At 35.4% G+C, this 26,960-nt stretch overlaps 1 protein-coding gene across 2 annotated transcripts in view; it reads left to right on the top strand.

Moving 5' to 3' along the window:
* The window catches only part of LOC129261007 (copper-transporting ATPase 1-like), a 40,292-nt gene extending 15,450 nt beyond the window's left edge, over positions 1 to 24,842 (top strand). The window contains exons 5-21 of one of the 2 annotated variants that reach the window (XM_064114222.1): positions 382 to 551; positions 764 to 925; positions 1,408 to 1,487; positions 4,134 to 4,287; positions 4,816 to 5,049; positions 5,924 to 6,170; positions 7,237 to 7,361; positions 7,859 to 7,996; positions 8,845 to 9,033; positions 9,789 to 9,968; positions 10,718 to 10,943; positions 11,475 to 11,639; positions 12,141 to 12,283; positions 15,576 to 15,779; positions 18,633 to 18,750; positions 19,668 to 19,770; positions 20,496 to 24,842. In XM_064114222.1, coding sequence (XP_063970292.1) covers positions 382 to 551; positions 764 to 925; positions 1,408 to 1,487; positions 4,134 to 4,287; positions 4,816 to 5,049; positions 5,924 to 6,170; positions 7,237 to 7,361; positions 7,859 to 7,996; positions 8,845 to 9,033; positions 9,789 to 9,968; positions 10,718 to 10,943; positions 11,475 to 11,639; positions 12,141 to 12,283; positions 15,576 to 15,779; positions 18,633 to 18,750; positions 19,668 to 19,770; positions 20,496 to 20,727 — 2,870 coding nt within the window. In that variant the 3' untranslated portion in view covers positions 20,728 to 24,842. Of the gene's footprint in view, positions 1 to 381; positions 552 to 763; positions 926 to 1,407; positions 1,488 to 4,133; positions 4,288 to 4,815; positions 5,050 to 5,923; positions 6,171 to 7,236; positions 7,362 to 7,858; positions 7,997 to 8,844; positions 9,034 to 9,788; positions 9,969 to 10,717; positions 10,944 to 11,474; positions 11,640 to 12,140; positions 12,284 to 15,575; positions 15,780 to 18,632; positions 18,751 to 19,439; positions 19,771 to 20,495 lie in introns of both variants that reach the window. The other variant, XM_054899033.2, reaches the window with a different exon arrangement.
* The last annotated feature ends 2,118 nt before the right edge of the window (positions 24,843 to 26,960 follow it).

The following is a 26,960-nucleotide window of genomic DNA, read 5'->3' as shown; positions in this document are numbered from 1 at the left end:
ATAATACTTGCTCTTGATTGTTTTCAATAAAGAAAAAAAAGGCTAAAAAACATAATAGTATTTAATATTGATACTTGGATTAAAAAATACCTCACCACTCCTGGGAGTACTACACTCTAGTCCATTCTCTGTGACGAATGCTTCAAAACTGTTATTTCTATTTAATACTAAAATAATATCTTTCGAAAAGAATCTTGGATGTGCAATTATTTTTAATGAAAGTTTACCATTTTATACACATACTGCACATATAGTAATGGTATTCCGGTCAAAACCCAGGCCAGAAATCATTTCTCTTGTAAAATTCAGTATTCTCTATTGCTTTAGTGTGCACATTGTGTGGCTTATAACATTCATATATTTTTTAATTTCTTTTCACAGGTATTAAGAGCATTCGCGTATCCCTGATGGCTCAGAAGGCTGAAGTGAAGTATAATGCCAAAGACCTGTCGCCCTCAAAGATTGCCAATTTAATAGATGATCTTGGCTTTGGTGCAGAAGTTATTGATGCAGACGAGTCTAGACCCAAAGAAGGGGTCATTGAATTACATGTGAGTTTTCATTGTCCGAAATTTATTTGGTTTTCTTAATCTTTATTCATTTGTGTATGTCTCATCTAGATATAAATATATCTATGTTGAAGGTCACATATTTCTTTATGTATCCAAATAAAATATTGTCTTGCATGTAGACATAATGGAACTAGACTTCGGTGTCACTGCATAAGCTTCACCATATCACTTTGTTTTATTTCTAATTTCAGATATCTGGCATGACATGTTCATCTTGTGTACATCTAATTGAGTCATCTCTCGTCAAGAAACCTGGGATTAAACTAGCAGCAGTTGCCCTGGCAACCAGTAGAGGTCACTTTGAATATGACCCAAACCTCATAGGACCAAGAGATATTATATTAGCAATTAAGGTATGAATTACAAGAAACTATATTACTAATTCTACTTTGTAACTTTGTTGATAGATGCTTTCCAAATTTTGTTTAAAATTAACAACACACAGGCCCAATTTTCATCAAATCTGATATCAGCAACAAGTGCTAGAATTTTATGATAGGTTCGGTCTTGCCCAATCTAATTGCATGATGTATATAAGAGCACAAGTCATAACCAGCCAGTGATCATAGTTTAATGAAACTGTGCACTGTACAGTTAAACATACTGATTGTATTGCTATGTGAATGAAATAAAAATATATCTAAACAAATTGCATACTGGTTTGGTTGTACTACAGTTTTCTTACTCATTCTGAAATCAAACTTCCTCTCATTTGAAGATTTTTTTTCTCAAAGCAATCAAGCATCCCACTTATTTCCCAAAATACATTTATACTTCTTTAAAGAATAATGGGATGATATTAATTCTAATGATTTTGTTTTTCTTTTCTTCTCAGGAGACGGGCTTTGAGGCCAGCTTGATTTCCAGTGATAAGAATGTACATTCCAGTGTTGATCATTCCCAGACCATCAATCAGTAAGAAAAATCAAATTCTTTAATCTAATACTGGGACCATCTGTTATAGTTTCAGTCTATTTTTTGATCTGTTTCTACATGTTACCATAGCTTTCCTTGATGAATGTCAGTCAGTGAAATGTGTTGGAAGATGCAAAATTTGACTTATAAAGCAATTCAATAAAAAGAGATGGCTTTTACTATAAAGGCAACAAATCAACTTATGTAGAAGTACCTTTTTATATGCTGGTTGTAGACCAGTTTCTGCTGCCTTTTCATTTTAGCGGAGTGAGACTACATGTATAGGCGCTGCTTTTTCCGACAGCGGCGGCGACGGGGGCGTCAACACCAAATCTTAACCGAAGGTTAAGTTTTTGAAATGACATCTTAATGTAAAAAGTATATGGACCTAGTTCATGAAACTTGGACATAAGGTTAATCAAGTATTACATAACATCCTGCCTGAGTTTCAGGTCACATGACCAAGGTCAAAGGTCATTTAGGGTCAATGAACTTAGACCATGTTGGGGAAATCAACATCAAAATCTTAACCTAACGTTAAGTTTTTGAAATGTCATCATAACTTAGAAAATATATGGACCTAGTTCATGAAACTTGGACATAAGTTTAATCAAGTATTACTGAACATCCTGCCGGAGCTTCAAGTCACATGACCAAGATATAAGGTCATTTAGGGTCAATGAAATTTGGCCAAGTTGGGGGTATCTGTTGAATTACCATCATAACTTTGAAAGTTTATGGATCTGATTCATGAAACATGGACATAAGAGTAATCAAGTATCACTGAACATCCTGTGTGAGTTTCAGGTCACATGATCAAGGTCAAAGGTCATTTAAGGTCAATGAACTTTCACCAAGTTTGGGGTATTTGTTGAATTACTATCATAACTTTAAAAGTTTATTGGTCTAGTTCATAAAACTTTGACACAAGAGTAATCAAGTATCACTGAACATCCTTTGCGAATATCAGGTCACATGACCAAGGTCAAAGGTCAATGAACTTTGGCTACGTTGGGGGTATCTGTTGAATAACCATCATAACTCTGAAAATGTATGGATCTAGTTCATAAAACTTGGACATAAGAGTAATCAAGTATCACTGAACATCTCATGCCAGTTTCAGGTCACATGACCAAAGTCAAAGGTCATTGAACTTTGGCCATTTTGGAGGTACCGTAAGTAACGGACTATAAACCGCACCTGTGGATTAACCGCACCCCCAACTTTGGACAAAAAAAAAATCCTTCTCACATTTACTTGCATATTTGAGGTACGAAGAAACAAAACTTAAGTTAAAGATTTCAAAGTATCCAAAGAGATTACTGGTATGCAGAAATCTGCTGTTCTTGATCAATTCATCAACAAATGTTAGCAAGAAAGAAAGGTCCCGACAATATTGGCCACTTACACACTCACTCACCTCACAGTCACAGTGCACACACACAGCACTGCCGTTCTTGTACATTGCAAACTACGATACGGTACCAGTACATCTTATCAAATTATGATCTGTGTCTTTCCCGGCGTAGGAGGAAGAAACATTCACATTTCTTGCATCACAACCTCACAATCACTTTCAGAATTTGTCTATCATTCGATGTCTTAGCATGAATTTTGGATACGGGATTACAAGAAGGTTCAAGAAACAAAAGAAATTGGCATTTTTTCCAGTTGTTTTTACGGCTTCGTGCCGTCTCTCTCGTGCGTGGTGTACATGGTATCTTATGAAAAGCAAACGGGAAAGAAAAAATAAGCTGGCGCGAAACGGGACTTTGGAGGGGAGGGGTTAAAATGAATAGCGCCAGCTTAAGTCGCACTATAACCACAATACAACCCAAGCTAGCTCAGCTCACTCAACTCTCGCTCAGCTGTGACAAAATATTACCGAGTATGCTTGGCGTCTCTTTGAACTTAGCCAGGGAACTTCGTTGCTTTAAATCGAGAATAAAGTCGAAATTAGTGTCATAAAGGTGGGTGCGCTTGTTATGGACAATATTTGATTAAGATCGTAATAATCGCTTCTCATTACCCGCGGCTCATACCCCTCTAAACGACATTGCCCTGGGCGGCTACGCCCGGCCACTCGAAGTGTTGTGAACTGGCAGACGTTTTACGTGTTCGGGAGGGGTTGCGACGGGCTGGCTCAGACCCGTCACCGTGGATAAACCGCACCCCCGACTTTTGCTTCTATCCCGCCGAGAAAAAGGTGCGGTTAATAGACCGTTACTTACCGTAATTATTAGATTGCTGTCATAACTTTCAAAGTGTATAGATATAGTTTATAAAATGTGAATATAGGGGTAATCAAGTATCACTGACAAGTCTTAGGTCGCATGATCAAGGTCAAATGTCATTTATTGTCAATGAACATAGTATTGTATCATTATATGAATGGTGTTCTTTGTGAATAATTATTTTATAGTAGTTTTCAAGGTCAGCACTGTTGCTATATTGAATCGTGTGAAACAGATGAGACTGTCAGAGGTGCTCCACTTGTTGTGATTTTACACCCCCACCTCCCCCCCCAAAAAAAAAAAATTACACCAGTGCTATCAACATAGGAAACTTCATTACTATCAAGATAAATGGATTATACTATTGTTTGAATTGTATAAGTAAAGATCTTTTGTTTTGCTACATTTATAGATGGAAGAGATCATTCTTCATCTCCCTTCTCTTTGGTGGACCAGTCATTGCCATACTGTTATATGAAATCATTCATCATCCCTCTCCTAAGTGTATCTTCCCTGGGGTATCAGTCCTCAACTTACTTCTATTCCTCCTCTGCACACCTGTACAGGTCAGTATCTATGAGTTGGTGAGGGTAATGGTTGTGGTGGTGTTGGTTGTGGTGGTGGTGGTAGTGATGGTGATAGTGGTGGTGAAAGTAAGGATGATTTAGATCATTGATGAAGATGACATTGGCAATAGAAATGGTGGTGATGATGATGATGATGATAATGGTGAAGATGAGGATTGTGATTATAGTGATAACGGTGATAATTATGATGATGATGGTGATGATGACAAGGTTTATATTGGTGATGGTGATGATGATGATTCTGATGACGATGTTGGTGATGACGTTGATGATGGTGATGAGATGATAATGTTGATGACAACGATGGTGGTGGTGGTGGTGGTGGTGATGATGATGATGATGATGATGATGATGATGATGGCGATTTTGGTAGCCAAACATATATGGATTTGCATTATGAGTAGCATTGTGATTTCAGTGCTAACCTACATAAAGATGTATGAATTTGAAAACAAATGATACAATGAAAAAGATAACATCTTTCAATACTTTGTTCTCACTTTATAGTTCATAGCAGGGCGATACTTCTACATTCAGGCTTACAAATCCCTCAAGCATGGGGCTGCCAATATGGATGTCCTCATTGTCTTGGCAACCACCATTTCTTACACCTACTCTGTCATAGTCCTGTTGATAGCCATATGTCGGAGATCAGATACCAGTCCAAAGACATTCTTTGATGAGCCTCCCATGCTCTACATCTTTGTAACATTAGGAAGGTGGCTGGAGCATTACACCAAGGTATGTGTGGACCAGGCAATTTTTGTTTTGGGGGGCTACACAGCCTACTTCCTAAATCTGCAACATTGGATATACTTTAATATTGCAGGGAATGGGGATTTTCCAGGGCTCTTGTTAACATTTCGAGGGAGAAATCACCCAGAGCCCTAGTGTAATTTTTTCTCTAGTTTGACAGCAAGCATTATTGACAGTTCCAAGTAATGCTTTTGAGGTTGAGATGGGTAGTTTGAGGAGGAGGGGACAACTAAAGGAAGAAACTAGTTGAGGAAGAGAGTAGGAGGGTTGGGTTGACTATGGAGAATGCACTGAATTAGGCATTGGGAAAGGAGAAGTAAAGGCAACTGCTGTTATAGTTTGAGGTGAATCCAACCACTTATGTTCCTGAGGAAAAACCAGATTCAAACTATGAATTTACTTCTTTTACTTCTGTTCTTTGCTGCAAGCTGCAAAATGTGAACCCCTAATCTCAATTGTTCTGTGTAAATCTATTTACTATGATGACATTGGAACTTTAGGAAAATATGGTCTAGAAAACATCAATATTGCTTTGTTATAGTAGGAATCGTGTGATATCCTGTCATGAACAATTGAACCAAAAGAGCTGGGACCTTGTTGTTTCAGAAAAATTAGCCTCTGGAAAAAGGACATCAGGTAGATAAGTTAGGACTTTATGATAACAGAGTTTGTTTAGAGTACCAAATGGATTTTATATTTCTACATTGTTTGAAATATAGAAAATGCATGTATTTGATTGTAAAAAATTCATGAAATTGCTGTAAGCTGTAGATTACCAATTTCATAGTGTTATCAGGGCAACAAATTAATCTTGACAGTAAATCTGTATAATCAATGTCCCTGTTTCCTTTTAATACAGGGAAAGACTTCAGCAGCCCTTGCCAAGCTCATCTCTTTACAAGCAACAGAAGCTACCCTGGTCACCATTGACCCCCAGGGTCAAAGGTTAGAAGAACAGATCAAAGTTGACCTTTTGCAGCACGGTGACCTTGTCAAGGTTCGTCCTGGTGAGAAGATTCCTGTGGATGGGACGGTGGAGGAAGGGACGTCCATGGTGGATGAAGCACTGATCACAGGAGAATCTATGCCAGTTACTAAGAAGACGGGTTAGTTAGTTAGTTAGTTAGTTAGTTAGTTAGTTAGTTAGTTAGTTAGTTAGTTAGTTAGTTAGTTAGTTAGTTAGTCAGTCAGTCAGTCAGTCAGTCAGTCAGTCAGCCAGCCCTCTATGGATGATGGTTCAGTTCATCAATGATACCAACTCCAAAGCTATTAGCAGACCTGCCAACCAGTACGTTTTAGCCGTATTTAGTACGTTTTTGCAACCAAAATACGGCAGTACGTTTTTTCTTTAAAGAATACGTTTTTTGTTTTTTTTACTAAATCGTAATTTATTGAGAAAAATAATCTCTATATGTCTCTATTTCATAAAACGTGCACAAATATGGTTATTAGATCAATGTAATTTCAGGTAACTTGTTTTTTTTTCAATCATTTTGTTCAAACCAGGGTGAAGATATACACATGTTTAATGTTTTTTTTTTCCATCTGCAAGAGCAGTGCGCATTTTAGCTTGCATGCAGCTTGAGCGCCGCGATGAGCGAGTGCGCCAAGCATTTTATTATGAAATACACTTTTTTGGGGAAAAATACATTTTTTTTAAATCACAGAATACAGTTTTTCATTCTCAGAGGTTGGCAGGTCTGTATTAGCCTAAATTCTATAGTCAGCTTTAATTTAAACTCTGGTCTAAAGTTGTGGTTTGACTATGGATAGCCAATTATGACATAATCTCTTACAATAGAGATTCAGTTTATTAGCTCTTTGACACTAAAATCACTCTTAACTGTGTGGAAATGATAAGACAGTTGTATTCACCATTAAAGGATGAGGAAAGAGCATAGTAAATAATACTAACCTACAATGTAAACAGAATTTTGAAGTATTTGGCTTTCCATAATTTTAGCACAGAGTTAAACTGGACTTCAGAATACAGGCCATTGTGTTATTTTAAATGATATATCATCGGTCGGTTTGGAGTCGATTTTATTGATATGACTAAAGCAAAAGGTCTAAATATACCTCAATATTGTGGAACATGCACAGATTGTTATTACAGCATGATTATAGAGATTATTGATTTGTTCACCATGTAATTTTTTTTTCACTTGCTAGGGAGTACTGTTATAGGAGGAACCATTAATCAGAATGGGCTTCTGCATGTCAAGGCCGTTCATGTTGGTGCAGAAACAACTCTAGCAAACATTGTCAAACTAGTAGAGGAAGCACAGACATCCAAGGTGAGTTATACAAATAGGTTAGACTTTTAGCACCAGATGTAATTTCACTTTAAAAGAGAATTCAGTTTTGATTTTTAATACTGGTACTTATGATCCTGATAAAAGAATGTTTGTGAATGATCGTGATTTGAAGAAAAAAAACCAAGTACTGAATTGAGAATAATGAGTATGAATTGAATTTCAATGATAGAATTTTCTATCTAGCAGCCAACAGTTTAAATTCTGTAAGTGTGATGGATTAACATAGCTTATTGCATTAAGCAGTTGTCAAATGTACGTCAGAGTGGCAAATGCAGCACACACTGTGTTTCAAGGAATAATTTCTAACCAGGTCCCCTTTCATTCACCTTGGTAGAGTACAGTACAATTTGGATGAATTACTTGTTGGATGAAAATGAATATTCGAATTTGGAATTCAAATATTCTATGATAAAGCCTGCATAGGCTATTTTACCACTGTTGATGTTTATGAATCATTATGTTCCTCTCTTTTACAGGCTCCGATCCAGAAGTTAGCTGATCGCATTGCAGCATACTTTGTCCCTGGTATTGTTATCATATCCTTGATAACACTCATTTGTCACCTTGCTATGGGATTGTCTGGTTCTGGTATGGTGCACCCATCAAGCTCAGAGGTAAGGTTTACAATGAACACAATAGACCTATGAAAATGAAGGTGTTTGTGGAGGTGGAGGTAATGATGTGTGTTGTGACATACATTGCAGTGGTGGTGTTGGTGATGGATTGTCGTGGTGGTGTTGATGATAGACATGTTACTGGTGGTGGTGGTGGTGGATATGGTGGCGGGGGTGATGAACGTCGTTGGTAGTGGGGGAAGATGGTGGCGGCTGTGTTGATGGTGTTGCTGGTGGTGATGATGATGATGATGATGATGATGATGATGATGATGATGACGATGATGATTATGATTGATGATGAGTATTATAAAATTACAATAATTCATAACAAATTTAAAGCTTTTATAGTTTTGCCGAAAAAACTGTAGTATTTCTATTTATGCATTTTACATTTTTTTAAAGGCAGTCTGTCTTGAGGTTTCATGGGTATGAAAGTTTTGTTGACACCAGGCTTTGTAAAGAGAACTGGGAATCGTTTTAACCACAACTACATCTTTTCGGCTCATACATGCTTTGCCCTTGATGTACATTCCTAGGTCTGCATTTGGCAATGGCACAGTTTTCCATAAACTCCATACAGGGACCTTCCCGTTTCAGTAAGAAATTGGTTAAACATAGAGATAAGTCTTGTTTTAGTGTCTTCATCTTCCTCAATCTTTCTTCAAAATTTCCTATCCTTTTTTCCAATACATTTTCTTCACTTATACTATTTTTTAAATCTGTGAGTTTGACTTTGCAGGGTTGACTTAAAATAGGAATGTGCATGTCTCCAATATGTGTGATGTATTTTTTTCGTTTGACATAAGCTTTTGTTTTGATCCCTTTTCTGATTTCTAAATGTATAGACATTACCTGAAGACAAGACAATGATGATCTGGCAGTACTCCTTCCAATGTGCCATTGCAGTTCTTTGCATTGCTTGCCCCTGTGCACTGGGTCTGGCCACCCCTACGGCTGTAATGGTTGGGACCGGGGTAGGAGCAACCAATGGCATACTCATCAAAGGAGGGGAACCTCTGGAGTTAGCTCATAAGGTGAGGAATTCTTTGGGTGAAGTAGAAAGCAAATAATCACCTTTGGTGACCAGTAATAGGCAAAATATAATTTTTGAAGAGAAGCTGAGCAAAGATAGCATGTACATTTTGCTTGCCGTAGTGATACATATAGTTTGCCTTGTCACTTGATATTGAGAGGTGAGTAGTTGCTTTATTGACACGATAGAAAGGAATTTGGTATAAAACTAAGGTTTCCTTCTAAAAACAATTCAAGTCTGCTTGTTGTACTGTTTGGACATATTTAACTGCAAGTATTTCATAACGAGTCTTGTTGGTAATTTTTAACTGACTAATTTTCTTATTAGCCAATCAGATGCTCGGATTAACGTAGCGTAAAACAAAAGTCGGTAAAAATCACTGTGAAATCTCTTCATGAAATGCTCTCCTGGTGCTAATAGAGATTATTTCATTGAATCAGTGAGAGCAATCTGTCATCTGAAGAGGCTACCCTGTTGAAATAAAACCAGAAGAGAAAAAAATAAATCCAGAGGCAAAGGTCTTGGGCCTGTTGCATAAAAGTTACTATTATCGTGGAACCTTTGCCACCTAATGGTGTCTTCCATGGAATCCTTTATTTGATTTGCTGTTGAGTATTGCTACCATGGTAGTTACCAATGGATAGCAAAGTTACCACAAATTTGACTTTAATGTAATGGGGTCCTGGAAAGATGATCCCATCCTAGATGTCCAGAAACATTTTACCATATCTTGTCTTTCCTTGTATCTTTATCCAGGTAAAGACTGTGGTCTTTGACAAGACAGGAACGATCACCCAAGGTAAACCTACTGTGACTGATGTGACAGCATTCAAGGGAGAGACCTACACTACAGAGAGACTCCTGGCTGTAGCTGGTTCAGCAGAGATGGGTAGTGAACATCCAGTAGGAGTAGCAATAGCATCAAGAGCTAAAGAGGTTCATAACAGATTCATGATTAATTATCTTGTAGAATAATGGACCACTATGCAGTAATTCCTTTCTTCAATTTGAGTTACACAAGATAGTTGAGATAAATGTTCATAAATTATAGATGCCTGTCACAATCGTTTCATGAGTGCCTAACCTGTCACAAGCACTATTTACTTTTATTAATTGTATTATAATACAGTCTGTTTTACGTGAACAGTTTGTCATTTCAGCTGTCCAGTTGCAATTATTTGCTTTTTTGCTTGTGTGCAAGTTATAGATTTTATTATGCAAATACTAATCATAGGTAGCTGCGATGGGTAGAATATCATTAAAAGCTAATAATTGGCTATACAATGCTAATGGCAGTTAAAGAGCACTTGTTGGAAGCTTGTTTATGAAATGAATATGGCAAACCACTTTCCATGACCTATGATCATAATCAAAGGTGTCTCGAGTTAAACCATGGTTTAAATCTAAAGCGTAGCTTTGGTTAATTACCATTTATGATAATTTCTGTTCAAGTTCCTTTACTCTGAATTTTTGATTTCATATTCATTGCAACCTTCCCTAAAAAAACAATGGTATTATTCCAGACAGTTTTGATGATGATCAGTACCAAAAATCATGCATCCAACACATTAAACTTGCTTAAGTTCTACCACTGATTGGACTATGGTGTACTTCAGTACACTTTTTTTTTTATATGTCCATTAAATTCAATGTTGTACTCTACAACATGACTGCATCCCTTACAGGTGTTTGGAACCAGTGTCCTTGCAAAGTGCAGTGAGTTTCAGGTTGTGCCTGGATGTGGTATCAAGTGCTCCGTCGATGCCCTCTCCCTAGAACTCCTCCTAAGTCGTCAGCTTCGGGACAGTAGCCAGGATACAGTCAGGGTTGAGATTGATAACAACACTGTGGATGTGGTATCTCCAAGCAGGAGCAATGGAGGTTCAGCTGTCATTTCTTCAGAGTCCACAGGTAAGCTGAGATTGTTTTATGGTTATGTGACTTTTGTTCAAACTAGTGTGTAAAGACCACTCACATAATAAGACAAAGAAGATGGTCTTCATTACAGGCTAATGGACTTTATGGAACATTGCCTCCCTGAATATTTATCCATGAGACTAATATCTGAAGAAAAGAGAAATCGATTGCTGCGCTTGGTTTTACTGTATATTTCTATGGGGGTATATATTTTCTTCAAAGTTATAGACATGGGGTAGACTAAGTCAGTTAAACAAGAGAGACAGCAATCCCTTTGCATTATTGCTTTGCACTGTCAAGCCTTTGGAGAAACTTATTACATGATTTTGCCACACTACAACTTATTTATTATATACTATGTGTATTACTTGTAGGTTTTAAGATCTACATACCTAGTAAAAAAAAGTAAACAGTCATAGTTTTTGTTTATGCTGAAAACTTAAAATGCTTAAAAGTTTCAGCAATTAATCAGTCATCTACATAAGCCATCATTTTGTTATTAAAATTTTGTTGTTCTTATGACAGGACATGTCGCTGCTTCTAAAGGGACTAAGACTGATCATTATGTCGTTGCTATTGGCAACCGTGAGTGGATGCATCGTAACTTTGTACCAATGGCTGATCAGATTGATGCTTCATTGGGAGCAAGGGAAGAGCTCGGGCAAACTGCTGTCTTAGTGGCAATTAATGGTAAGGATTATGTCTTTCATATCACTTCAGTTCGATTCATGATTTATTAAAATACATGTCTTGCAGTAAATACTGAATTCACATATTTGAATTATTTAAATATACAAAGTACAAAATACAATTATAATAGAAAGTATTCTCATAGGAATTGCACAGGGAATTTGTTTATATATCTAGTTCTACTGGCATAACCATTTTCCCTTATATTTATTTCCCTTTCACTTTCAAATAACAGTATTAATTTTGCATTGTTTATAGATATATCATTACACTGAAAGTTGCATTTGATTTTTTTTTCTATTTAATTTCTTGTTGATAAGAAGTGAGGCAATATAAGTTTTGAATGATTCAACCTCCTTTTCTCCTCCTACTCATCCTTTCTTTTGTCTTTTGCTTCTCTTCTCTGGAATCGGTTCGGCTTCTTTCCTTTGTATGCTTACGTTATCTGGGGTTTTGTCATTCTCTTATCCCCCTCTCCCTATCTCTCTCTCTTTCCCTCAGGTGAGCTGGTAGGTATGATCAGTGTAGCTGATGCAGTCAAGCCTGAAGCAGCAGCTGCTATCTGTACCTTGAAGAAGATGAACCTCGATGTCATGCTACTCACTGGTGATAATAAAAAGACTGCTCAGGCCATTGCAGGACAGGTAAGACAGTTCTAGCTCTGGGACCCCATTTCATAAAGAATTGTAATTCTGCCATTATTACATTAATAGCAAAGTTATGATTTTACTATGAAATGGGGTCCAAGGTGACAGGGTTTCCAGCCAACCACAGGAGGGCCTGTCAGATCACTTCCCTTTCATCCATCCTTGGCAAAGTCAGAGATTTTGAGAAATTCAATTTCAATTCAATTCAATTCAATTTATTAATAATTCATAAAATGCAAAGCAGATATATACAATAAAATGTGTATGGGTATCACAACAAAAGCCTATGGCTTGCTAAACAGTGATCCCCTTACATACAAAATATACATTATGACATGGTAAATCAAGAACATAAAAGAACAATCAAATCTACAATAGGTCAATTACAACCAGACTACAAACAACAGACACACAAAAAAAAAAATGTTTTGTGTAGGTTTTGTAGAATCAATAAGCAGATAAAATAATTTTTCTATATTTAGATTTAAAAGCATATTGTGAATGTATATTTTTTATTTCAGATGTAAGAGCATTCCATAATTTAGTACATTTAAAGATGATGGAGTTACGCTGAGTGAGATATATACGACAATGTGGCAAGATAGCGTTATTCTTATTACGTGTATTAAATGAGTGCTTAAATTTACTGTTAGAAAATAAATCATCTAAAATAGGAGGTAGTGAGCCGTTAAAATGAGAAAACATAAAGATTGCCAATTTCAGGTTAATCAAATCAGAGAGCTTTAATGTATTTAAGTTTTTGAAAAGAGAAGTAGTATGAGCAAGGTAGTGCGAGTTTGTGCACAGCCGAATTGCTTTCTTTTGCAAAACGAATAGCCGATTAATGTCTTTTGAAGTAGTACCTGACCAAATTATTCCACAGTAATTTAAGTACGGCAAGATGAAGGCATTATATAACATGAATAAGGTTTTTAAAGGTATGAAATGACGAATTTTGCGCATAATACCTATGTACATACTTATTTTCCCATGAATATTATTAACATGCTCTGTCCAATTTAGTCTTTCGTCGATTGTAACACCTAAAAAGTTTATGCTGTGAACATTTTCTATTTCAGTATTATCTATTTTAACTGTGAGATTAGGGGCAGAATGTTTTTTGAATGAACGGAATATTATGTACTTGGTTTTATTTATATTAATCATCAATTTATTTGCTTTAAGCCAATTTGCAACGGACAGAAGTTCACTATTGGTTAATTCAATCAATTTTGATTCATTTTTATGTGACAATATGATATTAGTATCATCTGCATACAGTACAAATTTTAATATTTTAGAGGAATAGATAATATCGTTAACATAAGTTAAAAACAACAAAGGACCTAGTATACTTCCTTGTGGGACACCACATGTTATTGGCAAAATATTAGATTTAGTATTATTAAAAAAAGTAAACTGTTTGCGATCAGAAAGGTAGTTTTGAAACCAGTTATATGCTACACCTCTGACGCCGTAATGCCTAAGCTTATAGAGTAGTATATTGTGGTCGAGTGAGTCAAAGGCTTTGCTGAGGTCAACAAAGATAGCCATGGGAATTTCTTTTGTGTCGAGAGAATGTATTATATGTTGTATAGTATACACTAATGCCTTTTCTGTAGAGTAGGACTGGCGGAAACCAAATTGTTCATGTATTAGAATGTTATTGTGCATTAAGTGGTTGTAAAGTCTTTTATAAACGACGCGCTCAAGGATCTTTGAGAATGTAGGCAATAGGGATATTGGGCGGTAATTATCGACGAGGTGCTTATTGTCTTTTTTATATACAGGGATAATTTTTGCTGTTTTAAAATCATCGGGTACAGTACCTGTTGAAATTGAAAGATTGAAAATGACAGTTAAAGGATGAGCTATACCATGAATTATTTTCTTTGTAAGTTTAGCATTTATATCATCATGACCACATGACACTGTATTCTTCATATCATGAACGATATTTATAATTTCAGATTCACTTGTAGGAAGTAGAAAAAGTGAATTGAAAGACTTATTATTAAGGTATTCATGAAAACTTTTACTTGATTTGTTTATCTTTTTTGAAATAGTTGGTCCGATACTTGAAAAATAAGAATTAAACATGTTAGCCATTTCACCTTCATCATCAATACGTCTGTTATGACTATCAAGATATTGGGGTAGTTTCGAAGTAGTTTTACTTCCCATAATTTCTTTAATAATTTCCCAAGTCTTGGTTATATTCTTTACATTGTTTGTCAGTATTCGTGAGTAAAATTCTTTTTTGCTAGAACGTATGATGTTGTTCAGTATATTTCTATATTTCTTGTACCTCGCTTCATTATATACAGAAGATCTGCGTAAGAAATTACTAAAAAGTTTTTGTTTTTTTGCAATGCATTTCAAAATACCTTTTGTGATCCAAGGTTTCTTTGGGATATATTTATTTTGTCTTGCAGATAATTTAGATTTTTTGGAATGTTTTTTGTACAAGAGTGTAAAAGTTTCGATAAAATTTGAATATGCAATATTAGGGTCAATCGCCTTTTCAACCCTTGACCAATCCACTTTATACAGGTCATATAAAAGATCTGAATAATTAACTTCTGTAGACGCATAGTGATCTCTATTTTTTGTAGTATTAATAAGATCAAATGCTTTAGTGAAATGAAAAATAGGTAGATGATCTGAAACATCAGAAAAAAGTATACCAGGCACTATATCTTTATCTAATACATTTGTGAATATGTTATCAATACAAGTAAAAGAACAATGTGCTAAGCGTGTAGGTTTAGTTATTAAAGGTCTAAAACCTTGTGCATACATAATACTTAAAAAATCACCAGTTGAAGAATGAGATGAATAGAAATGACCTTGCAGCATGAATAATGTTTGAAAGCTGAATTATCCTACTCCTGTATCAGGCAAAGCGTTTCATTTGACTCTGGTATGCAACACAGCAACATCTTCAGATGATCTTTTTACAGCAAATTAGTATGCAAATAAGGGGTTTTAATTATGTATTCTAAACACATAGAATTTTCCGAGAAATATAAGTATGATATAATTTTATCTGGGCTGTTATCATTAGAGGAAATTGAAAGGCCATAATTCTCTCATAATGATTTGTCTGTATTGTGTGTCTGTATTTTCTGCCCCTTTGCTTGTTCTTCAAGGTTGGCAGGTCTACAAGTCAAGAGAGGGAGTCCTTTCAATCTGTGCTCTTTCCACCTTTTCCATGTTATAATAGGCTGGCATTAAAAAGATAGATTCTTATCAACTACTTTGTTGTATTTCATGCTCATTTTGATAGGTTGGTATTGGGCACATCTTTGCTGAAGTTCTTCCTCAACACAAAGTGGATAAGGTCAGGGAACTTCAGAAGAAAGGTCATCTTGTCGCCATGGTAGGAGATGGGGTCAACGACTCACCTGCCTTGGCTCAAGCTGAGGTCGGTATTGCTATAGGAACAGGCACAGATGTTGCTGTAGAGGCAGCCAATGTGGTCTTGATCAGAGTAAGTAAAGAGAGAAACTGGAAATTAGACTTAATTCGATTAACGATATGACAAGGATTAATGCAAATTTATTTTGTTATTATTGTGAAAATAGTTGATTTGATTTCTTTAATAAGCAATTGAATATGATTGATTTTTTTCAGGGGGGGAAGGAATCTTGTCAAATATCTAAAAATGTTTCATTGGGCTATTTATAGTGGCACATGATTTTATGATCAATGTAATATGACCAGCGATTGGATTCTGAATCATTTTAATCACAGCTTGGTTGGATTATTGGATTTTTCTTCTTTCATGCATCTTTTACCTCCCAGAAATTTGTTCCAAGATTGACACAGACATAATCTTAAAAAAAAAAAAAATGAACTTAAAGAAAAGTTTTCAATTGGATAACTTGAATTAAAGTTAAAATGTTAAAAAAAAATTGGCACATTACACTCAGTTTGTTCATTAAGACATGCACAACGTAATCTACAGTTTTATAAAGCTACTTGTAAATCCAAACATAGCTTGAAGAATATGAAGTGTCAAAAGGTGAGCTTGTAGTATTTCATAACATCAACAAACTGACTGTATGTAAAATGTTCATTTTTTTCTTGTATTTCCTCGAAAAACTGTAATTCAATATCGTAATATTTTTACTACAGCTAATTAGGTGAGACACTTTTTGGGCTTCTTGGGGTTGCCATGTGGATCCATTACATTTGCTCCTGCAACAATTGCTCCTACTGACACTGCACACACTAAGCAAAAGGTTCAAAACTTTCCTTAAAGGAGAACTATATTGATTATGAATGTGGTCTTATTATATGTCAATGGAAAGGTAATGATGTGGGGATTATTAGTGGGTCATTCAAAAATAACGAAAATAATACATAAGGTGAAAATCGCCGATTAAAAAACGCTCAAAATGCCTCTCCGAAATATGCCTCGCATCGGTCTCCGAATTGACTTGAATTTGATGACGTCACTTTCTGTACGAGATGCGTGATTGGCTCTCCCACGTGAAGCTCCACTTGCATGCAAAACCTGTTGCGAGGGTACGTTTTCTCCACACTGTCACTGAATACTTCGATCACGAAATGAAAGAAAACCCAGAATTTTATCTAGATTTGGATTTTCAAATTGATGATTTTGAAGATGAAGAGAATGATGATGAAATGAACAACAAAGTGACGTAGTTGGAGGTAAATTGGGGGAATTACGCCGATGATGATGAGTCGGACAATTCAACTTGCAACACGATCACATGCCGATTCGCTACCTAACTCATGCAGCTGCTAAGTGCTAGCTACACCGCGCGGGCCAAATTGAATTCATGAAAATGAATTACCACACTGTCCAGACAGAGTCTCTTACCTCTGTGACTATGAAGAAGGAAAATAATGATAAAACTGTACTTACAAACAAGTGAATGTAATCCGAACCTGAAGGCAACTCAACGAATAGCAGCAGACGATATGCACCGACGATAAACTTCATGTGGCTGGGATAGATTGTCACTCGTTCTGTTAGATGTAATTTTTATCTCATTAATTTGACAAAATTACGAAACTCGGGGAATTATTTATCTATATAAAAATATAGTAACATCTCGTATTATTTTTTAAATTACGATAAAACCTTTTAAAAGCTCGTATATGTGATCGTAATCAAAATCACAAACATGCCGTATTGCTTGATCGCGCCTTGGCTGAGAGAGTAGATCTATGCACGTGTTGCACAGCTCTCAATCAAGCTACGCATGTTGGGGATCTTTTACATCTAATTTTAATTTACCTCAACGTTTTCCTTCAAAAAATGTTTTATCGTAATTTAGAAATTATACGAGATGTTACTTTTTTTTTATATAGATAAATAATTCCCCGATTTTCGTAATTTTGTCAAATTAATGAGATAAAAATTACATCTAACAGAACGAGTGACAATCTATCCCAGCCACATGAAGTTCATCGTCGGTGCATATATCGTCTGCTGCTATTCGTTGAGTTGCCTTCAGGTTCGGATTACATTCACTTGACTGTTTGTAAGTACAGTTTTATCATTATTTTCCTTCTTCATAGTCACAGAGGTAAGAGACTCTGTCTGGACAGTGTGGTAATTCATTTTCATGAATTCAATTTGGCCCGCGCGGTGTAGCTAGCACTTAGCATGCTGCATGAGTTAGGTAGCGAATCGGCATGTGATCGTGCTGCAAGTTGAATTGTCCGACTCATCATCATCGGCGTAATTCCCCCAATTTACCTCCAACTACGTCACTTTGTTGTTCATTTCATCATCATTCTCTTCATCTTCAAAATCATCAATTTGAAAATCCAAATCTAGATAAAATTCTGGGTTTTCTTTCATTTCGTGATCGCGAAGTATTCAGTGACAATGTGGAGAAAACGTACCCTCGCAACAGGTTTTGCATGCAAGTGGAGCTTCACGTGGGAGAGCCAATCACGCCTCTCGTACAGAAAGTGACGTCATAAAAAATCCCCAATTTCGCGGACGTAATTCTGCGTGTTTGAAGCATTCAGAGAGAGAACTTTAAACTATCAATTAACTGAGTTCCATCGGTCTCCATGATAAATGATGTACATCATCGTGTTCTCCTTATTTTCGCCTTTGATTTGATATATGATTCTCCATTTTTACGATTTTCAATATATTTCTCCTTTAACATCAATCCTAATCCTTACATGTACCTGAACTTAATACCCTATCACAACCCTCACCCCCCTTTATATCTTCAGAGAAACTAGCGGAGTAGCAAATGTTGCAAGACCATACCAGTCTTTATTATAAAGCCATGCCTGATGTTAAGAACAGCTATATGAAATTATTCTCTGACCTATCTTTTATATTCAGGATGATCTCCAAGATGTGGTCGCAGCCATTGACCTATCACATAAGACTGTTAAAAGGATTCACATCAATTTCATGTTTGCTCTCGTCTATAATATCATTGCCATTCCCATTGCCGCAGGTAATGTATACTTTCAGTTTATTCTCTCATTAGACTTGATCTCTAATGATATTTTGTGTTTTCTTTTTGTCTTTTGCATTAAAATATCCTGTCCATGTTTGTTTTTATGAGATATATACTTTTTTGAGCAAGCATAAAGCTTTAAAACTATAATAATTTAAGAAGGTGATTTCTATTTGTTTTTTATATTTCTATAATCACAATCTTACAAAAGTGTAGAGACTGTTTAAGCCTCTTTCATACACTGATTATTTTTGTGAAATTTGAATTTGACTATTTACTACTACTACTACTACTACTACTACTTCTACTACTACTACTACTACTACTACTACTACTACTACTACTACTACTACTACTACTACTACTACTACTACTACACTACTTTCTTTTACCTTTAAAGTCTACTCTTGGTACATTTTCTCTCTCTAATCATTTCATGTGGGATTGCTACCATTAAAAATAAAAGTAAATTAAAGGAGACACTATTCCTCCTTCTGGGTAAATATGAGTGTCTACTAGTGCAATAGTTTGATTCATATTTATCAATTGTAATATAGTTATATTACTTACTGGTGCATTGATATAGTGGGTTAAACCCCTGCAACCTTGGATGGCAGCTGGTGCCATGCTTTACTTTCTACCTATTGATTGTGGTAATGTTCTCTCTGATATCATTCTCTTTACAGGTGCGTTGATGCAGTGGGGTATAGCCCTTCAACCTTGGATGGCAGCTGGTGCCATGCTTTACTTTCTACCTATTGATTGTGGTAATGTTCTCTCTGATATCATTCTCTTTACAGGTGCGTTGATGCAGTGGGGTATAGCCCTTCAACCTTGGATGGCAGCTGGTGCCATGCTTTACTTTCTACCTATTGATTGTGGTAATGTTCTCTCTGATATCATTCTCTTTACAGGTGCGTTGATGCAGTGGGGTATAGCCCTTCAACCTTGGATGGCAGCTGGTGCCATGGCGATGTCAAGTGTATCTGTTGTTACATCATCACTTCTACTTAAATTGTAAGTCTATTCGGTAGATAACATGAGATCTCAATAGTTAACTACCAAATATTGCATATCCCATGGGCATATAAACTGCCCTTAATGATAATGTCTAATGCTACATTCAACACTGTAGTCTATCTTTTTCTATCATGAAACAGCTTGTAAAATAAACTTGAGGGAGGGCCAATATTTATTTCATATTTGGTCTAAAACTGCCTGTTCTAAAGAAGAGAATCATATTTTTTGTGATTTGATAACCTGTAAAATCAAAAGAGACTGCAACTATAAGAAGATTGCAATGCTCTTATTAATATTTCCCATATGAATGCCTACTCAATCTTATATTTTCTTGCTCTAAAATGCTGACCAACTCTCAGAATGGAATTTAATTTGTGCAGTTTTGAACTACTCTGTATTTGATCCCTTACCCAAAATGCAACATTTTGATTGTGTAGTCTCATAAGATATGCCCACTTGATTGGTATATTTTTCATCTGCTACTTGTAATAAGAGTTATAATGATAGCAATGATTGAATTTCTGTAGTGCTGTTTTCTGAGGATGAAGAGCAGTGAAATATTTAGCATCCATACTGTTGACAAGGAACAAAAGCATTGAAGTACACTACCAAATAACATTGTTTTCAAATAGATTGTGTAAGTGTAACCATCATCATCATTATTATACTCGTGTTCGAGAGGACATACCCCTTCGATATGTGATTATTTATTCTATATACAGTTACAAGAAGCCAGACATAGAACAGGTTCCTCAGCACCACCTTTGGCTCTCACGATGGCTTCCTACCGTCAACAAACACAAACCTTTATCAACGGACGACATTGAAGTCAACATGCAGACTTCCAGCAATGGCCTATCATGGTTGCGAAGGACCATGGGGAGAGGTGACAGGTCGCGGGATGGCTACGGCATCACTTTACTTCGAGAGGAAGATGAAGAGGGTGTCCTCTGATTTGAATTTTTATGTTTGAATTAAGTTGTTTTTGACAGGGTTGTGTAATAAAAGTATCTTGAACCCATCCATACTCCTAGTGGAACACCACCACTTTACAGGAGGCATTGAGGCATTATCAAGCTACTCTTACAGAGAGATGGTTGCATGATTATATTGATGTCTACAAGTGACATCACGGTGTGTTGTCATGATCTTGATTTTTCAAGTATTCTATTCAGGTTATTGGTGATTATCGAATGGGTACCGTTCATAAGTAATTGCCGCCACATGGCCAGCCGTGCATCCGTAAATTTGCCATGTGTCCGGTAATTACTTACGAAATGGTTTTTTTGAAAAATTGATTTTTCACCGAAAAATTCAACCATTCTATAAAAACAAATGATGCACAGGTTTGTTTGTGCATTGGTAGGACTAGTGAGCATGCGGTAATTATGTAAACTAGTTTATACCCACTCTGCTGCGCCTCGTGGGTTTTAACAGTTCCATAGTTACCTTATGCTCACAAAACCTACTGATGCACTCACATCTGTGCACTCACATCCGTGCACCATTTGTATATTGATTATATGTTCTTGGAACCAAGTTTGGGGGGCTCACTCAGTATATAAAGTCTCATATATGGAGCATGTATCACAAAGCTTTACATGCATTAAGAATCACTTTGAGATTAGGTTGAATTGAAATATAGAAAGTGATGTCAGAAAGCTTACTTTTTGGTCCTGTTGTAAAGATATGAAATCAATATTTATAAGTGATTGTAATTCTACACATGAATTGCCATCATCCTTTGATTTAGAGTTTTGTTCACTCAATTACGCCACTTCATGAATTGTTCCTGACTTAAATATATATGTGTTGTAGCTCATGAAATAAAATGAAGTCATAAAAGTAGATTACACTTGAGGAGCATTCGCTTGCAGGAAAATATCTTTTTATGTAACTTCCTGCTGGGATATGATTCCTTGACCTTGTGAAATATAGTCCAACAACATCTCCACTGAAATTCAAAATTCAAATGTTTTAAATTAGCATTGAGTATGCCATATTAGCAAGATGCACAATATATGCATTGGTACAGCTCAATACATATTAGTCTATTGCTGACAATTACTATATTTTGTATGTCTCAATATTTTTTCATGCTTTTTAACAAACTCAGTATTTCATATTGCCACTTAAAATGGAGATTATTTGAAATTATTATAATGCTATTTATTAAATGCATGTTTAGGAATTGACGGAACTAGATACTTTTGATTCAGCAGCAGTTTTATGTGCCTGCTGTCCAAGTTAGAGAGTGCTGGAATGTTATTCAGAAACTGAATGTTTGTTGTTATGAAGAAATAATGTACCCTTTCCCTGATGAGTAGTTGAAATATGAGTTGATTGAATCATAGGCAGATGAATTAGAGCAAATTTTGTAATAGATTTCACAATAATGCAACTCAATCTTCATATTATGACAAATGTGTTTGCATATATCAATATATCATGCACCTTTTTATTCACATTTACATGATATTGTGTTATTTTTGTAAATGTTCTGCCTCAAAAGGCTATAGATATTTCATTGTCCCTTTACCGGTGAGATTTTTTCTTAATTTGTTTAGTGATGAAAATGTTCATATTCCATTAATTTGGTTTTACTTTGTTTGTTTTTTGCTGACAGATTTATTTGAAGAGAGGTTTTTTCAGGTTAGATCATATGGATTGGAGAATGTTAATTTGTTCAGATGTTCTGATGTATTTATTTGTTTTATAATTATGTTTTGCTTTCAATGTACATATATATTTCTATACATTGTGAATAGTACTACAAAAAATAGCTTTATTTTATACAAATTATTTGAAAAATACATTAAGATGATGGTATAATAGTAGTTGCCATTTATATTCAGTACTCACAAATTTGTGATAAAATATTTTTGCGCAAGAGAAATTATTGTTCAACAGTTTAATTTGTCAAATTTCAAAGTGGGGGGCTGAAGCCCCCTTAGCCCCCCCCCCCTGCTTCTGTGTGTTCACACATTACACATATAAATGTTATTTATGTCGTTTTTTCTTTGTAGTATTTATGCCCACTCTATTCCAATGATTTTATGTCAATTGGGCAATGTCTGTTTTGCAAATTAATCATTTATATTGATTAAGCATAATTTTTCTATTCAAATGAAAGTAAAATCACCATTGGTAATTCAAATTCCAATATTCATCTTCCTCATAAACGCTTTGCCCTCAACTTTTTCCTGAAATCAGTCGTGGAAACTGTTATTTACACTGCCCATTCGTAGAAAATGTTATGTCATTGAAGAAAAAAAATATTTTAACAGAAAAATTCTGATGGATCATGAATAACAATATGTTATGAATGACTAGCTTCATTATTTTGGTAATTTGAATTGTCTTCTGATTTAAACAAAATGTGAAAGTAAGCTTGTATAAAGGGAGAACATCTTACAAGTAGTAGACTCCTCCCTGCTCCCCCCTTGAATATATTTGTCTTGATTTTTTAAAAAGAAAATATTGATATACAAAAGAAATTACATGCTATGATGGATTGTAGAATGTACCTAATTTATTTCCTACAATTTTACAATACAGCATTTTGATTAGTTATGAACTTTTAACTAGTGGAATCTATCTCATATTATTTTTACTATGCACTTATTTTCTTTCCGCACATCTTTTACTTGTCGTGCATAATGAAAGATATGCAGTTACAATTATTTTATGTAGGGTATGACTTGGTAACATATCAAAGTTTCTATTGATTTTGCTTGCTGGAATGTTCGATTTCAATAAAATGTTTCTACAGCATGGTTTAAATAGTTTGCAATATAAATACACATAGCTGTGTATATATGAATGGCAGGCCATTGGTTATAAGATATACATTAATCAGACACATATCATTGATATTTTTTTTTTTTATGATAAGAACTGAAATTGGTAATGGTAATTATTTTGTGTGCATTATCTTATATTGGAAAATCTTTCAATATACCATTGATTATGTTTGTGATTGTGTTGTAGTGCATCAAATTTTGCAAGGTATATATGTTTTACATGTATATGCCTTTGTGTTGAATTGAACTTTGGGTTTCTTATTTTCATGAATGACTTCTTTCTTTTTCCAAAGAAGAATTATGATTAGAAGCAAGTCATGAAAACCTGTTTTCTAGAAATAAGAAAAGTTCAATATTCCATCATTGAAAGTCTTTTTTTTTATGTTTAATTTTTCTTCCTGATATTGAATAATTTCTTTCAAATGCTTTCTCCTCTTTTTGTGCAAAGTCTGTATTTCATTGAAAATTGAAACACTCTCTGCAGAAGTTTGTCACCATGAGCACATGAATGTACAAAAAAGTGCACACTTTTATGTCCTCGTGGATATTTTCAATGTATTTATGGAAGACTTCCTAATAATATATTATTATAAGAATGATGCTTAGAATAGAATCAGAGGTTAGAGGAAAGGTTGATAATTGAAGGAAGTGATAAGTGTTTGTATTATTTTGCCTATAAATCCCAACTACAGAATACAAACGAATAAAAATAACACCTCCCAACTAAAATAAAGTTATTCCATAATGTTTTGTTCTATTCAATCTGAAGCCTGGGGTGAACATAGAATTTGATAAATGCTATTTTGTGTGGATTGCTGGGAGAAGTATTTCAAGTTTTACCCAATGAATCTTAACAGGCCTGTATTGAAGTAAGCATTGGCATAATGACTTGGTCTTGGGTTTAAAACCAAAGTGAAATAAATGGAAGAGGAAAATCATAAAGATGTAGGGGGAAATATTATGTAGGGACTCGGGTGATTTCACCCCCGAAATGCCCTGGAAAATCCCAGTTCATTGTCATGTAAAGCTTATCCAATGTTGAAGAATTAGGTAGTATACTGTGAAAAGTATCATTGCTTTTTGATTGCCTGTAAAGGTGGATGCTCTAGAAGGTGTCTTTCAATAGATAATTTGACTAGGAAATGGTTCCTCTGTTGAGAAATTCATATGTTTTAATACATTCATGTGCAGATTAGATCATTTATGTGGAGTCATCCTTCCTGCCTTGCAAAAACAATAAACACTATTTTTAAAACCTTGAATAAACCTGTGTTGAATGGCAGTTATGTTTGTCCAGCTATCATTAGGAATAAAAAAGATTAAGGGGTATGTGACTTAGGGTGTGTTCTATGTCTATTTTTTAATTTAAACAGCAACATGAGTCATGATTGAAAAAACTATTACAAAACACCGAACACAAACACGATCAGGGTGCACCGTTCAGTGTTGAAAATATAAAGCTGTTTGTCTGTCAATCATCTTTAAAATTGCTGCTTTTGTTAGCGCAGCTTTATGGCGGAGTTGGACCCATCACAAGAAAGGTCCATTCTGGCAGGTTTTTGTGTAGGCTTTCACTGCGAGAGCAAATTAAAAGACATTTAAAAACTCAGTCGTGTTCAATGTTGCATTCGCGATGCTGAAGGTCATAAAATCTGAGCTGATCATGTTTCCAAACATCTTTTTTGACATTTAAATTTTCCTCCAAATCGTGATCTGAAAGACATTTACCTTTATGAAAGGGATTGGGGAACATTGAGCACACCTTTGTTTCACATATTCACATTTTGTAATAGCATTTTCAATCATATTTCATGTTGCTGTTTGAATTTGAAAATTGGCATTGAACACACCTTATGTGTGGTGGCCTTGGAGCTTTGCAACCAAAGAGAACCCATGCAATGATATCGATCATCTCTCATTATGCATGATGTAGGGAAACGATCACCGATATTTATTATCTTTTTGGCATATTGAAATAATTTGCTTCATGGAAAAGATCTCAGGGTTCAAAGTCACAGAGACATTGCTCAAACTTACTTTTGCTGCATTAGTGAAGATATAAAACTTGGGAAATATGTGTATGAAAGTCCAATATGTGCAGGCAGAACATATACTCGCTTGGTTGCGAATAAAGTGAGGCTTTAAATACATGCATGAGATCCTATAATATATCTCCAGATGAATTTTGATGAATACCAGGAACTTTTATTCAAATTAATAAATGAGGGGGACCCAGAAAAAAAATTAAAAGCAACATTTTGGGAAGAAATTCTCTTGGTGGTAAGAAATAACGAAAAAAAATCATAGTAAGAAAATAGCAAATAATTGAGTATCATCACTTAAAGATAAATACCAAGTATGGTAACAATCTCAAAATGAGTTCGATCAGAAAAATGACCACCTAAGTGTTTGTGTGTATGAATAGAAAATATGTGCCAAATGGCTCTGGAAAAAAAATGTGTAATTGCTGAGAAATGAACAAAGTAAGCACGAAATTCCATAAAATGTTAGTGGGGTATTTTTCCAAACAATATGTCCTATGCCTTTTTGTGTTAGTGATCATCAGAACTACACTGGTTTTAGATTTTATGATTTCACGAAGATAAGTTTATTTCAATGTACCAGAACTAGATCTATAGATAACATGGTGGCATTATAATCCCTTGAACCTTGAGTTTAAGACTTTCTCAATGAAATAATTGTTCAGCAGTGCTACAACTACTATCTTTTACCTTTAAACATGATTGGTTATACAGATTTAACAAAATCTGACAAGAAGGAGAACACTGTCATCACACATCCAGGAGAAGCGGGAATGAGGCCTAGTGCCTTCTCTTTCATTGTTGCCGGGTAGCCTCATCTACGAGCAGAGGGCTGCATGCATGGTTCTCCCTCTATATAGATCTGAATGTGTTGATTTTGTTGATACGGTGTCTGAGAGAGAATTAGAGGGAGTATCAAGAGCTGCTTAGCAGATAATATGCCTGCAAGGAGGGCCATGTATTGCTGCATTGTACACATGCATGGCCAAATTACTTCCAAACACACTCTAAAAGAGTTTCTCTGTGTGCAAAATTACCCCCGGCCCAAACAAGTTTTTTGCAGGCTTTATTTTATTTTGGCCCCTAAACAAGTTGTCGCAATTAAGAATATGACCCCGGGGTAAAAGCTTTGGGAAAAAAAATACCCTAAACACAATTGGCTAGTCTTAAAAAAAAAGCTTTGGAAAAAAAAACACACCCTAAATACGTTTGACCCTGCGATTGACCATTGACCAGTTTTTCAAAACTACCCCTTTTTTTTTTAAATCGGTGTTTTTGATACCCTTAACGAGTGCACGCGGCCCGCGTCCAAAACTGAAAATAAAACCCTTTAAATGCTTTT

Source organism: Lytechinus pictus, unplaced genomic scaffold (genome assembly GCF_037042905.1).
Source record: "Lytechinus pictus isolate F3 Inbred unplaced genomic scaffold, Lp3.0 scaffold_19, whole genome shotgun sequence".
Classification (NCBI taxonomy): Eukaryota; Metazoa; Echinodermata; class Echinoidea; order Temnopleuroida; family Toxopneustidae; genus Lytechinus; species Lytechinus pictus.
Note: the sequence above shows the minus strand (reverse complement) of the source record. Positions and strands in the feature narration are given on the sequence as shown.